The 15,724-nt window shown below is 41.4% G+C and overlaps 1 protein-coding gene across 1 annotated transcript in view; it reads left to right on the top strand.

The window, feature by feature from the left end:
- Positions 1-15,443, top strand: part of LOC119841172 (interferon-induced GTP-binding protein Mx2-like) — a 29,502-nt gene extending 14,059 nt beyond the window's left edge. Inside the window, 9 exon segments of the mRNA XM_043507104.1 lie at positions 1,187-1,325; positions 1,799-1,997; positions 2,863-2,941; positions 3,929-4,051; positions 7,268-7,409; positions 9,889-10,047; positions 10,807-10,883; positions 12,753-13,004; positions 14,936-15,443. Of these exon segments, the coding sequence (XP_043363039.1) occupies positions 1,187-1,325; positions 1,799-1,997; positions 2,863-2,941; positions 3,929-4,051; positions 7,268-7,409; positions 9,889-10,047; positions 10,807-10,883; positions 12,753-13,004; positions 14,936-15,169 (1,404 nt within the window). The 3' untranslated portion in view covers positions 15,170-15,443.
- Positions 15,444-15,724: the final 281 nt, after the last annotated feature.

Genomic DNA, 15,724 nt, shown 5'->3' with positions numbered 1-15,724 from the left:
CCCTTAGATTCAAAAAGTGATCTTGGGCGTGAAAAGGTTGGAGACCACTGCTTGTTAGTCTCTAAGCTGCCACAAGTACTCCTTTTCTTTTTGCGAATACAGACTAACACGGCTGCTACTCTGAAACCTAATGTTAGCAGGAGCTTGAGGGGTGGATGGTGATGTATAGTAGATATGTGTATTAGTACCTCCCCCACAATACATGTAAATAGTAAATTGTAATGAGAGGTGCAGAACTTGACAAATGTCAGCAAATGTTGATTGAATCAAAAGGGTTTGGGCAATGAATTGTCAAAGATAATACAAGTGGGCTCCCTTATCCAGATGGAATGCAGGAAAACAATCACTTTATTTTGCAATGAAATTACTATAGTAATTTGTACAACTCTACTCATTGTATCCACAATAAAATAGTTGGTGTGACACCAGCTGCACATGACAATTGTCCTGAATGACCCACATTCTCCAGATGCAAAATAAGGGAGATAAAGCATCTTACTTTTTGAATATGACAGAAAATGGTGTTGAAGGGAAATATAGAAGACAAGGGAAGATTTATGGAAACTCAGACAGGATAATAGTTACATGAATTTAATATAAGTAGAGCTATGTGAACCTTTGGCAACACAACACAGAACCATGAGAAACTCTGATCATTGGGATTCAAACATGGGGGAAAACAGCCAAATATGTCAGTTTTATTTACCTTATATGAATCTCTCATAGAAAGGCAAAGACAAGACATTCTGCTCTCTTTTGATAGGCATACTTTTGAGATGGATGTATGTAGCTCTACATTTTATCTGATCTTGACGTATCAATATAATCCAACTTGATTTTTTTCTTAGCTGTGCATTTAGACAATAGAATTTGGTTGTTTCTAATGCAGGTAAAATATCATTAGCATATTCATCATTGAATAGATTGTGTACCGGGCCTAGTAAATTTTTATGACCATTTCCCAACGCTAATATAATAGCACTCTGGGGCATGTACCATATTTGGATTACCTTTAGATAATCAGACTGAATTCAGCCACTGACATTTGCACATTAGCTTCTATTGTATGATTGTATCCATCGTGTGTATGACATTCCACCTAGTCAGATGATGAGCAGCCTGGCATCCAATGCCATTTGTCACATCAAACTTTACTGCATTTCTTTCTTACCAAATTTTATTACAGATCAAAAAGCTAATTAAAAAATTTATTGCTAAGCAAGAGACTATAAATTTGGTAGTGGTGCCAAGTAATGTGGATATCGCAACAACCGAGGCATTGAAAATGGCCCAAGAGGTAGACCCTGATGGAGAGAGAACTCTAGGTGAGAATACTTTTAAAAATACAAATGGGGGGAAGGTAGGTCAGAGTTCTAATATTCTTCCCACCCTGCCCCCAACCCTGCAAAGAGTTACCTGCTATGAGGAAAAAAACAAGCTCTGTGGAATAACATGAATTTTGCACACCGATAAAAGGGAACTGATACCTAAAGGGATAGCTCAATTTGGGACCCTACTGCCATTGATACTATGCCTATAAATATCTTGAAAACGACAAGATTAAAAAATAATATTGTAAAAGCTCTGCTGTTAATTTGATATCCCTAGGTGTTCCTGAGAAAGGTGGGGGCAAGAGAGAGGGGCTGGGGGAAAAAAAAACTTACAGCACCGCTGGAGAAGTCACTTTAGCATATGCTGTCAGGAACAGTGCTGCATTGGGTGACTAGATACCCGCAGTAGATTTTTCCCATCATTAATTCCTGTGCTTGTCTAATCTTCTCATCATACTACTTCACAGGGATCCTGACAAAACCAGATTTGGTGGACAGAGGAACTGAGTCGTCAGTTGTTGATATTGTACGAAACCTTGTCATCCACCTAAGGAAGGGTTATATGATTGTTAAATGTCGTGGGCAGCAAGATATTCATGACAAGCTCACCCTGGCATCTGCAATCCAGAAGGAGAGAGCATTCTTTGAGCAGCATGAACATTTTAGGTAGTTTTCAAACAGTTAAAGGGCCTGATCCAAAGTCCATTGAGGTCAATGGAAAGATTCCTGCTGACTCCCATCGGATTTGGGTTAAGCCCACAATGAGAATTATCCTCAAATTTAGCTTGGGGTGCTTGGGGTGGGGTTTTTGTTTGTTTTGTTTATTTGTTTGCATCATCTGTGTGGTAGTGTTTTCCAAAATGCAAGAAAGAGTGTACATGTCAAATAACTTCTCTTAAACTCAGTTTCTTTTCAGATTCAAGTTTGATTTAAGCCCTGATCCAGAAACCATTTAAAAATATGGTGCCCATTAAACTCTGAAATAGTACCAAAGGAGTCAAGTTAAGCATGTGCTTTAAAGTGCTTTGCTGGCTCAGGCATTCATGCATATCGTTCTATCCACTGGAAAGTATGGGGGGAAACTCACTCCCAGGAAAGATATGGTCTGTGTCAGGAGAACGCTCTCCTCCACAGATGATTGCTCTTTAGCATTTCAGGCATAAAAAGAATTTTTGAACGTGAAAGTGGTTCTGAATCAGTATCCCTACCATATATAGCAGTACATTCATTCTTATAATACAGCAATAAATGTGGATATTCTTATCTCATGATCTTTTTCTGAAGTTAGGGTTCTGAACCTTTGCTGAACAGATTGAGAACAAAAAAACAGCTCATCATTTAAAATCTAATCTTACACAAAAGCAGACTTGGCAGGATGAAGTGAGGCTATGGCTGCACCTTCACTAGCATTCCCCTGCTTGATCAGAAGAAACTGTATTTACCTGCTTTGTGTTGCAGAACTCGAGAAGACACTGCTTTCTTGTTCAGCAAATGTGAGTCGTCTATATTCATATTCCTTATTCTGTTTCAGAGTTCTTCTGGATGAAAACAAGGCCACTATCCCCATTTTGGCAGAGAAACTTACAAGTGAGCTTGTGGAACACATTAATGTAAGCTAACAAAGAAACACTTTACATCAGGTTGTTTACTTCAGTAACCATTAAAAAAAATAGGACCCAATTCTGCAGTTTTGGAGGATTGGGCCTGTAAAAATTATTTCTATGAATAGCTTTATTTACCCTGCCTGATGGCAATCTGGAAGTACATGGTCCACTATACTGAGCCTTGGCTTGGCAGTCAGGGTAGAGCTGGGAGATTAGTTGATTTTTCAGTTCAGCTGCCAAACCGGGGGTATAATCGGGGGAAATGTTCATTTTGATTCCAAAAATGTTTGGAATTTGTCAGTAAATTAGAAAAGTCCAGCTCTTCCCCAGCTGAAACTATTGGATCATATTCAGATAGTTTTGGGTCAACAGAAACTGCTTTTTTCAGTGAATAAACTATTAGTTCAAAAACATTTACCCAGCGATAGTCAGTTGACCAGTATTTGATTCTCAGCTTTGCAGCTGACCTACTGTTTAACCATGGGCAAATCACGTAATCTCTCAGTGACTCAGTTTTTAAAGTGGGGATTCTGATATTTGCTTTCCTTTGTAAAGCACTTGAGATAAATGGAGGTATAGTGCTAGCTAGAGCGAACTATTATCATCATTGTCAACTTTTGGAAGCCTGAATAATTTATATAGAGTAAATATGAAATATTTCAGATACTATGTGTGCTTTTTATAAATAACTGTTTAGTAACAATGAAAAGGTTGCTAAGATGCACTGGTTCCCTAAATAGGATGCCGTACTAGACCAGCAAAGCAACACTGCTTTTTTTTATGTAAGAGAAGCACTGAAGAACACCACTCTTTAAACCTTCCCCATTCTTTTCTCAGTACAGGCAGTGTTGTTTTAGACTTCAGAGCATACCTGGACTTTTAAGGGCCGTGCAAGATTCATAAAGCTCCATGTCACACTCTGAAATGTTCTACTTCTTTCAAAGAATGGAATTGTCCAAACTGTACAAGTATTGTTGTTTTTTTCTCCCCTAGAAATCTTTGCCCACTTTAGAAGAGCAAATAAACATTCAACTCCAAAAAACAACTGAAGAGTTACTCAAATATGGCAAAGGCACACCAAAAGCAGAAGGCAAGAAGTTGTTTTTCCTAATAGATGTAAGTATAAATATGTATTTGGTTGTGTGGCACGGCAAAAAGAGCTGAACAAGTACTAAACTTTCCTGATTTTGATAAGCTCAAGAATTTCAAAGGGAACAAATTCATTTCTGTCATCAACACTTTGTAGGGCTTTCATTGCTTACAATACACATAAGCCTAAGTGCATCCCTGGATTTAAACCATGGATGCGCTTGGCTCCTGGTGTCCAGTTTGATGAAGCTCTTCCACCTGTTTCTTCTATCTTTTTACTATGAACCCCACCCAGAGGTTATGGGTCTATTACTAGTGTGGGTTGGTGAGATTTGGTGGCCTGTGATGTCCAGGAAGGCAGACTAGATGATCACAGCTATCCTTTCTGGCCTTAAAGTTTATGAGACCTACTGTGGTGAATGGCTGTTCCCACAGTCCCTGGGTAGGCTGCTCCCACAGAGTTGGCACCTATGCAGGTAAGTATATAGATATTTTTTAAAAACGCTGTTACAAGAAAATAAAAAACTGAGAATAGCAAAACACAAATGACTCTTTCCCCATTATCACATTGAAAGAAAAGCTGGTGAATTGCACTAGTTGAGACAATTTAACTAAAACAGTTTGGCTAAAATCAAACAATATTCAAAGTATAAAACTAAAATAGGATAAATTATTTTTCCCTCCCAATTTCCCATGTCCATAATTAACATTGCCTGTTGGAGGGTTAACAATATCATTAGCCTGCTGCAAAATGCTTCGGAGTTCAGGAAAACAACCTGCTGTCTGCTCCTGGGCTCAGCTTCTTCCAACTCCCACAGGGCACATGGCCCTTTGCAAAGCAGCTGCCCTGACTGCTTGTCCTCAGGGAGTCTGACCCCAGCAACAGGGAACCTGTTGGAGCAGACCCAAAACTACCACACCCAATTCCAGAAGCTTCTGGGTGTGGAGTGCTAAATCTGCCGAGCAACAATGACCCAAGAAGCTGGAATCCCACCCCATGTTGGTGACTGACCCCTAGCCCTTGATTTCCCCCCCCCAATCCAGCCCACTCCTTTCTACACCCTACTCCCCTGCCTGCAGTCTAGCAGGGAGGAGTGGACGACCTGCTTCCCCTTTCCCCTCCTCTTTCTGGTGTTTTCCCCTCCCTCCCTGCTCATTATGGTGGGGGACAAGGTGGGTGGGGCTCCTCTGGCAGACCCTGCCGCCCTGTTGCCCCCCGCCTCCTCCCGGAGCCTCTACCTCCGCCGCCGTAGCCGAACCACCTGCTACTGCCCCCGCTGGAAAAAACAAAACAAAACAAAAAAAAACAATGACCCAAACACAAAACATACCTCCCCCTATGGGTCTTTTAAAAAGATATCTCCCTATTAGGCAAATGGGTTACATCAGGGGTTCTCAAACTGTGGGTCGGGACCCCAAAGTGGGTCATGACCCTATTTTAATGAGGTTGCCAGGGCTGGTAATAGACTTGCTGGGGCCTGGGCCTGGGGCTGAAGCCCGAGCCCCACCACCCGGGACTGAAGCCAAAAGCCCAAGGGCTTCAGCCCTGGGTGGCAGGGCTCAGGTTACAGGCCCTGCGCCCAGGACTGAAGCACTTTGGCTTTAGCTTCCCCACTCGGGGTGGCAGAGCTTGGGTGGGTTCAGGCTTCTACACGACCCTCCTGGGGTTGCATAGTAATTGTTGTTGTCAGAAGGGGGTCACGGTGCAATAAAGTTTGAGGATCCTTGTATTACATTACTTTCACTGGCGCCTAGAAGTAGCATCTCCCAGTAATGGCCCCATTGCTCTCTTAGCTGTTATGAAGGTGTGAACCTGAAACAGTCTGATCTGTTAATCCTAGTTTTGTTTTCTGCCGAGGCCAATCCCCAAGTCAAGTCTGATTTAATCCTTTGAGTTCAAGTAGGCAGCAATACAAAATAGAACAGGGAAACCAAGTGACACATAATATTCAGAAGAAGTAATACAGACAGTGAGCCCCTGAGAAAGCCAAGGTCTTTGGTCACATAACTATAAATTTCAGGGTAACGCAGGATAGGGAAAGCTGAGATTAGCACATTTACTCAAAGGTTTTAATCTTTATATACACATATCTAGCTGGCCTGCAACAGAACCACATCTCTCAGTATGAAAAATGAAACTAACAAAAGTGGGATAACGTATGGCTGCTTCTACCCAGCCTCGCGATTGTCATCTGGCCCCTTTTGGTCTGTGTGGAAAATTGTCACTGCTAATTGTTGTGATGGCTGCTCAGTGGTCTGTATGAAATGAGTTGGTGGTCTCAGCAGTTCTCAGTGGACAAGTGTCCACAATATGGAAAAAAGAAACCTCACAATCCATGCTGATTGCTAGTGCTCTCAGCAAAGAAACCAAGGAATAAATGAACATTGAGAATGAACTACCCCTCCAGAACAGGACTGAGGCACATGGACTGAATGCTGGTGGAGAAGCTCATACATCTGCTGTCCTGACTGATAACTAGACAACTTCAGACTCAAAGGCTGTCAGGAGCAGTACATTTAAAAAAAAAAAAGAAAAAAAACCTCAAGTTTTTCAAAAGTAGGTGTTTAAAATTAGGTACCTCAAGCCACATATAGGCACCCAAACAAATGGTCTGATTTTCAAAAATGCTGGGCACCCACCCATGGCCAAGAAAATCAGGCCACTTATATATGTGCCTGAATCTGGATTTAGGAGCCTAGATATAGGCACCAGTTTCTGAAAATCTTGGCTGATGTTAGATCAGCTTTTAGAGTAAAGAGAAAGGGACAAAGGAGGTGAATTAAGATTTAGGTTGGGATATTCAAAAGCACCAAAGTGAGTTAGCAGCACAAATCCCATGGACTTGTCGAGCAGTTCAACGCTGGACAGAACTTAGTCAATATGACATTATAGCGTTCCATGGTTACGTCTCAATGATTTCCATAACACACGTCCTCAGTTTACAAATTTAAGATGGTGGTTGTTTTTTCTAACTGCCAGGCCTGCAGTCCCAACCTGGAATCTGCAAGTCAATCTGGATACTTTTCTTTTTCCCAGGAATATAGGTTCTGCAGACAAAAGTAGGCCCTCAGCATTGATACCTGTGTAACTCCAGCAATCTTCATTGGCTTTGCATAAATCTAACTGATTGGAATTTAATAAAAGATTGCCTTGATCCACAAGGAAAATAGAATCAAGTTCACTCTTGCTTAGCTATGCTGCCTTTCTAGAACTCAGAGTGGTTTTTTTCAATCTCATTACAGAAAATCAAACTGTTTAATCAAGACATCATGAGTTCAGTGGCAGGAGAAGAAAAGTTGTTAGAAAATGAAATTAGACTGTTTACAAAAATCCGCACAGAGTTTCAAAAATGGGGAAAGATACTTGATCACAGTGCACTGACTGGTAAGTACAGGGGCTTGCCTGTGAAACTGCTATGAAATACTTATTTTGACTGAAGTTGTAATACAGCTAATAGATCATGTTAATGAAATTTTAAAACTTGAATTGATGAGAATTTATCTACCAAGATCACCAGCTGGTGTGAACTCACATAGCTCCATTGAAATCAATGGATTCCCTCCATCTCCATTGAAGTCAATGGTGCTAGGACAATTTCACTAGCTGACAATATGCCCTTAATTCTTTGAATAACTCATGTTAAAAAATTCTTTAAACGTCTATGGTTTAAAGTCTAGCAATTTATGAGTAATAAAATAACCACTTAAAGAACAGCCATGTTTCACAGATAATCCAGTCTGCTAATTGCTTACTGAATCCAGATCTAAAAGGAGAAGAATGTCTCACAGAAATCGAAGTTTAAGATCAGCTCAAAACATTTCTAAACTTCTCCGAATACCCATTAATTCTTCCTCTTGGTCAACATGTAGCATGCATTTCTGTCGAGCAGCACCTATTGCTATACGTTTTTAGCTGTCTGTGCATGTCGATATAAACATAGCTAAATGTAATTCTACATGAATAGTTACAAAATGTATGCAGGGGTACATGTCACTGAGGGGCAACTACATGTAGACACAGGTGTATTCTATTGTCCCACCACATACCCAAAGCCAGTTAATCTAAAGGTATTAGGTGAGTGAAAAAAGTAGGAAAACAGGTGGAAAGAGGAGATAGCAGGTGAACAAAAACACAGGAAAAACAGAAGAGAAGAAAGCTAGTAAAAACTAGTTTCTTTATGATGTTACTTATTCCCTTTGAGAATCAGTTGAAGCGCTTGTGTGTGTCAATAGGAGCATTGCATGTAATAGCATTGCATGTAAAATGGAAATAATGATACTTCTGCCTTCCTTTAGAAAGTAATTTGAGATCTACCCATGAAAAGAACTGTGTATGAGGCAGGTATTATTGTTTATATAGCTGAAGTCATTGCAAGGTAAGTTCATCTAACAGTTCTAGTTGCAGATCATTAAAGAGCTGGAATAACTTTTAAAAATAGCAGATAAATGGAAGACTCAGGACTTTTACTAAATTATGCAGGTTTTGGGGCTTCCTATTCTAAAGATATTTTTCTTGTTGACTGATTAATTTTACAAACCTCTATACACCTTCCTTCTAAAGTTTTGCCTCTCAAACTCCAGTTTATTTGACACAAACTACACCACAATTTTTTTGTAGTGTTTAACTATAAACCCATAAGTATTTGAAATCTCTTAGAGCTTCTGAGAGGAATGGTCCTTAAGAACTGAATGCAGCATTACCTGTGTACTTCCTGGCTCCAGTCATGCATGAATATGCTATAATTCCTATACCTACCCACAATAAGTCAAGATTGGATGCCTTTAAAGCACTAGTAAATGTGGATGTGAGGTACACATGTATCAGTCAGAGCGGAACAAATATTATTTAGGATGGCAAATTTCTCCAATGTTGACAATGTTTTATTGATGGTGTTGTCTGAGTGTTCCAGGAAGTTTAAACTAGACTTCCTTATATTTGGTTGTCAAATTGTTTTACATCTTTCTCTAAAACATCAAGTATTGGCCCCTGCTGAAAGACTGATAGGAGTTGCTGTACTGGATCAGAATACTGGCCTATGTTCCGGTTTCCATTAGTTTAAATCAGGGGTGGGCAAACTACGGCCTACGGGCCGGATCCAGCCCGTGGGATTGCCAGCCCCGCGCCGCTCCCAGAAGCGGCCAGCACCACATCCCTGCGGTCCTTGGGGCGGGGGCGGAGGGCTCCACACGCTGCCCTTGCCTGAAGGCACCGCCCCCTGCAGCTCCCATTGGCCCGGAACGGCGAACCACGGCCAATGAGAGCTTTGGGGGAGTTACCTGCAGGTGAGAGCAGCATATGGAGCCCTCTGGCCCTTCCCTCCTCCCAGGGGCCACAGGGACGTGATGCCGGCCGCGTCTGGGAGTGGCGCAGGACCAGGGCAGGCAGGGAGCCTGCACCATGAACCCCTGCCCTGAGCCCCCTGCCACACGCCACACCACTCCTGCACCCTAATCCTCTGCCCTGAGCCCACCCCACACCCCTCCTGCATCCCAACCCCTTGTCCTGAGCTCCTTCCTACACCCCACACTCCCTTCCACACCCCAACCTCCTGTCTCAGTCCTACATTCATGGCCCTGCATGCAATTTCCCCACCCGGATGTGGCCTCGGGCCAAAAGTTTGCCCAACCCTGGTTTATCTGGTCGTCTCAATGAGTGAAACAGTTCATTCTTAGAAGTAGTAACGTCATATTTTGGCTCAATTCTACAGAAATCAACTTGTTTAAATTATGAACTGTGTATTAGTTCTTCCAGTCAAAAGTGTCTTCAGAACAAAAAACTAAACTTCCACTTTAAATCCATAATTGTCTTTATAAATTTGTTAGATTTGTTATATTAAAATAGTGCTATTGTTTTAATGTTATAGATAGAAAAACTATACAACATGAAGTGTGGAGATTTGAAGAACAGTACCGTGGAAGAGAGCTCCCGGGGTTTACCAGTTACAAGACATTTGAGGCCATTGTAAGACAGCGAATCATGGCACTAGAAAAACCAGCTATTGAGATGCTGAAGAAAGTAAATGGTGAGTTTCATTTACTAAGTTTATCCCAAGCTTCAGAAATATTGGTTTGCGTACATTTTGGTTGTCACAGCAAGAGCTGTATCTTGGCTGCTTCAGGCAGAGGGAAATGAATCTGAATCTAACCAGTTTCAAGCCATGAGACTGATCTTTAGACCTCAAACCTCTTGGTCTTCAGACTTTGACAGTACAAAATTCCTAAATGGACAGTATTTCTGAAAAAGTTAGAAATCAACCATGATAAGAAAATGAAAAATCATCTCAGATATGGTAAGGAGGGATTAAAAATTGAATAGATGAGACATAGCTCCATGGCAGTGTCCTTTGGATCATAGGCGCTAACTCTGTGGGTGCCCTGAGGCTGGAGCACCCGTGAGTAAAAATTGGTGGGTGCAGAGCACCCACTGGCAGCTTCCCGACCTGCCCCAGCTCACCTCCGCCTCTGCTCCGCCTCCTCCCCTGAGTGGGCCGACGCGTCCTGCTTCTCCCACCTCCCTCCCAGTGCTTGCGCCGAGAAACAGCTGTTTCGTGGGGCAAGCCTGAGATGGAGGGGGGAGGAGGGGGAACGCGGAGCACTTGGGGAAGAGGCGGGGCCAGGGCAGGGATTTGGGGAGGGATCCAATAAGGGCAGGGAGGGGGTGGGGCCAGGGGGGCGCAGGGGGGCACCTGTGCTTTGGATAGATATGAAGAATGACCAGTTTTCACAAATCTTGTACTACCGGTAGCTCAGTCCTTTATTTTATGTCTCTTTTCTCCCCTCAGAAATTGTCCGAAAAGCTTTTACAGAGGTTGCCAAAGATCATTTTGAGGATTTTCAAAATCTTAACAGAGCTGCTAAGGTGAGACACCACATGCTGTCCAGAGAAGAGCAACAAGAATGATTAAAGGTCTGGAAAACATGGCCTATGAGGGAAGATTGATAAAATTGGGTTTGCTTAGTTTTGAGAAGAGAAGATTGAGGGGGACATCATAAGTTTTCAAGTACATAAAAGGTTGTTACAAGGCAAAGATGAAAAATTGTTCCCCTTAATCTCCCAGAACAGGACAAGAAGCAATGGGCTTTAATTGCAGCAAGGGAGGTTTAGGCTGAACATGAGAAAAAACTTCCTAACGGTCAAGGTAGTTAAGCACTGGAACAAATTGTCAAGGGAAGCTGTGGAATCTCCATCATCTGAGAACAGGTTACACAAACACCTGTTAGGAATAGTCTAATTATTGTGTAGTCCTGCTTTGAGTGCAGAGGACTGGACTAGATGACCTCTTGAGGTCCCATCCAGTCTGACACTTCTATGATTTTATGTAACCTGATATAAGTCAAGCAATACTGAATGGCATAATGTATTGTATATAGAACTACATGTTACTCCTTCACTCTTGATTAGTTACTTATTTAATTGTTGTACCTTTAAGCAACTGTGAAGATTCCAGCACCTTTATGAATATGAATATGAATAGGTAACAGAGAAACTGTAAATAAATGGAAATTTGTATACACAGGAGAAATTAAGGTTTGTTACATCATCCAGTAACATTGTCATAGCTATAAACTGTACATTTCCCAGTTTCTTGAATGGATTGCACTATACTTTACACCATATATGTGCACAGCACTGCACACAACAAATTTTGAGTCCCTGCCCCAAGGAGTTTACAATCTCAGATTTAATTCCTGCAGGGATTAAGCATGTAAGTACTCCCAGAGAGTTAAATGGGACTACTTAAAGTCAAGCATGCTTATAAATCTTTGCAGTGCCTGTGTTAAGCGAAGAACAGAAGACAACACCACAGGAAGTGGAAAGGTCAAAGACAATATGATGATGGGGCTGCTTAGAGATTTATATATATCATGTGGGGGAGACTCTTTTTTTTTTCTTTTTGATGTGACTGTGGTCACTGAAGAACTAAGTTTTGAGAAAAGACTTTGAGAGAGAAGTTGGAAAGGCTGCTGCTCACAGGGAACTGCCTGAAAGAAGGCCCAGGGGCATACACAAGATAGAGGCATTTATGGCCTAATTTTCAAAAGTGATGAGCATCCACAAATCATTTTGAAATCTCTGGGAGATGCAGAGGCTCAGCAGCTTTGAAAAATCAGGCAGCAATCAGGTAAGTGACTTTGGCTGAGCAAAGAAGAGGGCAGGAAGTTTAAAGGGAGACAAAATCAGAGGGGGAGGAAGGAAGGCGCTATGTTGTGGAAGTCCTTGAAGCTGAGAACAAGGCTGAATTTGGCTCGGGAGGCAATGTGGATCCTGTGAAAAGATTTTAAGAAGGTCTGAATGTAATTGTAGCACTGAGGAGAGGTAGATGATTTTCTGAAGTTTTGGGTGTATTGAAAGGGTAAGGAATCTGGAAGGCCAGAGAGGAAGGGTTGCTATAGCTGAACCATTAGATGCTCAGTGCTTGGCTGAAGGTTGGTTTGTTGGGCATGGCCAAAGGTGTGGATTTTGTTCGTACTCAGGGAACTCAAGTGGCAAGCTTTTGGCTGCTCCTGTCCACAAGTGTAATGGGGGCAAAGGCAATGTGGCCTCTCCTGCCCCCTTGCATCAGGTGACAGGGAGCCAGAATCTGGCTCTTACCGTGTGCTCTTGGGAACACTGTGATACCATGTCACATGTTATCTGTCACATGGGGCTGGACCTGTACTTACCTGCACCATCTGTTGTTTAGTGGATTTTGATAGTTTTCTTCCCCCCACTTCTCTCCCTTCACAGGACAGAATTGAAGACATTAGCAAGAAACAATCAGAGGAAGCTGAAACAATTATCAAAATCCATTTTAAAATGGAGCAGCTTGTATACTGCCAGGACAATGTTTACAGACAAGACTTAAAAGTTATTGAGAAAGAAATACCAAAGGAAGTAGCCCACAGTCTGAACTTGGTCTCCTTGAGTTTCAGTTCTGGAACTGTCCAGAACCACCCTGCCATTCAGGATATGACTTATCACCTGGAGGCATACTTCAATGTGAGTTTATGGATTCCTACTACAGCAGTTTTTATTCCACTCCAAATCCTGCAGCATGTGCCAATCCAGTTCCCATTGCAATCAATAGAAAGAGTCTCTCTTTGTTTTTAATTTAAGAAAACACTGGTAACATTTATAAGGTATATAATCCCCCACCTTGATGTCCATGGATAACATCTTTTTGTATTAACTGGAATTTTGAATAGCCGATGCAAAATGTCTATGGGCAAATTTAGATGTGATGTGAAAGGCATGTACAGTACAGTATCAATGTACAGAATCATTATGTAGGTATAGTTACAAGTTGAGTGTATAATAGAGGCTTGCTTCATCATACTGCATCTGCCTTTTGATTATTTTTCCTGCTCTGTTACACCAGATTTCACCAACTTAATGACAAAACTTATGCCTCCTCTGAATTTAGCCCTATGTACATCAGCTGAGAAATTAAGGTTCTGATTTTTAGCCTCAGCTTGGTCTACAGCAATGCACCACCAGCAAAATGCAGGTGCAGTGGCACAAAATGGTTGCACCTGGAGATACAAATCGGTACATCCATAGAACTAGAGGCGGCTATTGAACAAGCAGGCCTCAGGTTCCATTTTGTTCTCATGGTGAAGTGATTATTTTAGCAGTAGATGTTATGAGGTAGGATGAAAAGGCAAACGAGAACTTGCTTTTATATCATCTCACACAGATTTGTGGTGTCCTAAAGTGCTTCATTTGGCAATAGGTTAAATAACACTAGAGCAGTGAATCTGCACCAAAGAGAGCCATTAGACACACAGCAAAATTTTCAAGAGACCCTATGCAGTTAAGTGCCATTGATTTTATATGAGAATTAGGTTCCTAGGTGTATCACTTTTTTGAAAAGGGGATTTAAGCACCTAAATACTCTTGAAAATTTTACCCTCAGCTTGATGATTTGAAAGGAGAAATGTTGGGCAATAGACTGAGATTTCTCACAAAAGGGTCCTGAATTTAAGTTCCCTCTGCTAGTCAGTCATCTTGAATAGCTTGTCTGAATTATATATTGCTGCCTCTGTTGTACTCTGATTTGTTAGATTAAGAGGGAACTAGCTCAGTAAAAAGCAATTAGCTTTCTTGGTTCTAAATAAGTGATCAAATCCCCAGGATGACATCCTTTAAGGCTACGGCATAGCACTAAGGCAGCCCTGTACTTCACAGGACTAGTCGACATGCTAAAATAAGTTCTGGATACTGGGAGTCGACTTTGGGCTGTGCCCATTTGACTGCTTGTGCCAGACAGGTTGATAATGTTAAAGGGGTTCAAGCTAGAATCCTACGATTTGAAATTTAGGATAGTACCTTAGGTTTTTGTCAGTCCTACGTAATTACTTATGAGCCACTCCATTACTACCCCCCAGCAGTTTGTGGAAGCAGGTCAGCCACACTCTGTGGCTTCTGTGGAAGCAGTTTCTCAGCTTGTACTTTCCAATAGTAAGTGTTATTTCGTGGATGGCCCTCTGCTGGCAAATGTCAACATTAATTAGGTTTCAGAGTAGCAGCCGTGTAAGTCTGTATTCGCAAAAAGAAAAGGAGTACTTGTGGCACCTTAGAGACTAACACATTTATTTGAGCATAAGCTTTCGTGAGCTACCGCTCAATTTATCGGATGCATTAATTAGGTTATACAGATAGTCAGCAGTGACTGGTCTGCCTTGTGTTTATGCTCCTGAGAATACTTATGGTTGAAATTAGCAGAGCATCTCATTCATGTTTTCAAATGGAATTAAAAAGGAAAAGTTGCATTTCAGCTGTCTGAACTATTTCCAGACTAATTCATGAAGATACTCACTGGAACAATCACTTGACACAGAATGTTGTAGCTTCTTACTGACTTTCACTAGAGAGCCCTTCCCATGTCCTCTCTTTGATAGTAATGTTTTATAACCATCTTCTGTTTTCAGAGTGCAGGTAAACGTCTCTCCAACCAAATTCCTCTGATCATCCAATTCTACATCCTTCAGGACTTTGGAGATAAATTACATAATTCAATGCTGCAACTTTTACAAGAAAAAGAAAAATTGAGCTTCTTTCTTCAGGAACGGAAAGATGCTGCCGATCAGAGGCAGTTTCTGAGTGGACGAATTGATCGTCTGACACAAGCTCACCTTCGCTTAATAAAATTTTCTGTGCTGTAGCCTCTCTGCTTTAAATGGTCTGTTTCAAATGTCAGTTCTTGGTACTGAAAAGACCTATATCTGAGCTTTGTATAACCCTTTAGAAATTGTGCATCGGTCTACATTGGCCTTAAAAACTGAATGAACTAAGTCAGAGTTTAGCTAAATGACATAATTGCTTTAACATCATCAGTTATGTGTGTTACATGTTCATCTGTGAACCATTTTATTTTTAAAGTCTTGTTTTAGTTAGTTTAATGTATAGCATTATGAATTTCTTATGCTTCCCAGTAATTATGTTGCTACTGGTTTCAGAGTAGCAGCCGTGTTAGTCTGTATTCGCAAAAAGAAAAGGAGTACTTGTGGCACCTTAGAGACTAACAAATTTATTAGAGCATAAGCTTTCGTGAGCTACAGCTCACATGCATCCGATGAAGTGAGCTGTAGCTCACGAAAGCTTATGCTCTAATAAATTTGTTAGTCTCTAAGGTGCCACAAGTACTCCTTTTCTATGTTGCTACTGTGAAACATTCTGCCTGTGTACATTTTAACAAGTGAGGACATGAGCTCTCTGGT

This window comes from Dermochelys coriacea, chromosome 1, assembly GCF_009764565.3.
Source record: "Dermochelys coriacea isolate rDerCor1 chromosome 1, rDerCor1.pri.v4, whole genome shotgun sequence".
NCBI lineage: Eukaryota > Metazoa > Chordata > Testudines > Dermochelyidae > Dermochelys > Dermochelys coriacea.
Note: the sequence above shows the minus strand (reverse complement) of the source record. Positions and strands in the feature narration are given on the sequence as shown.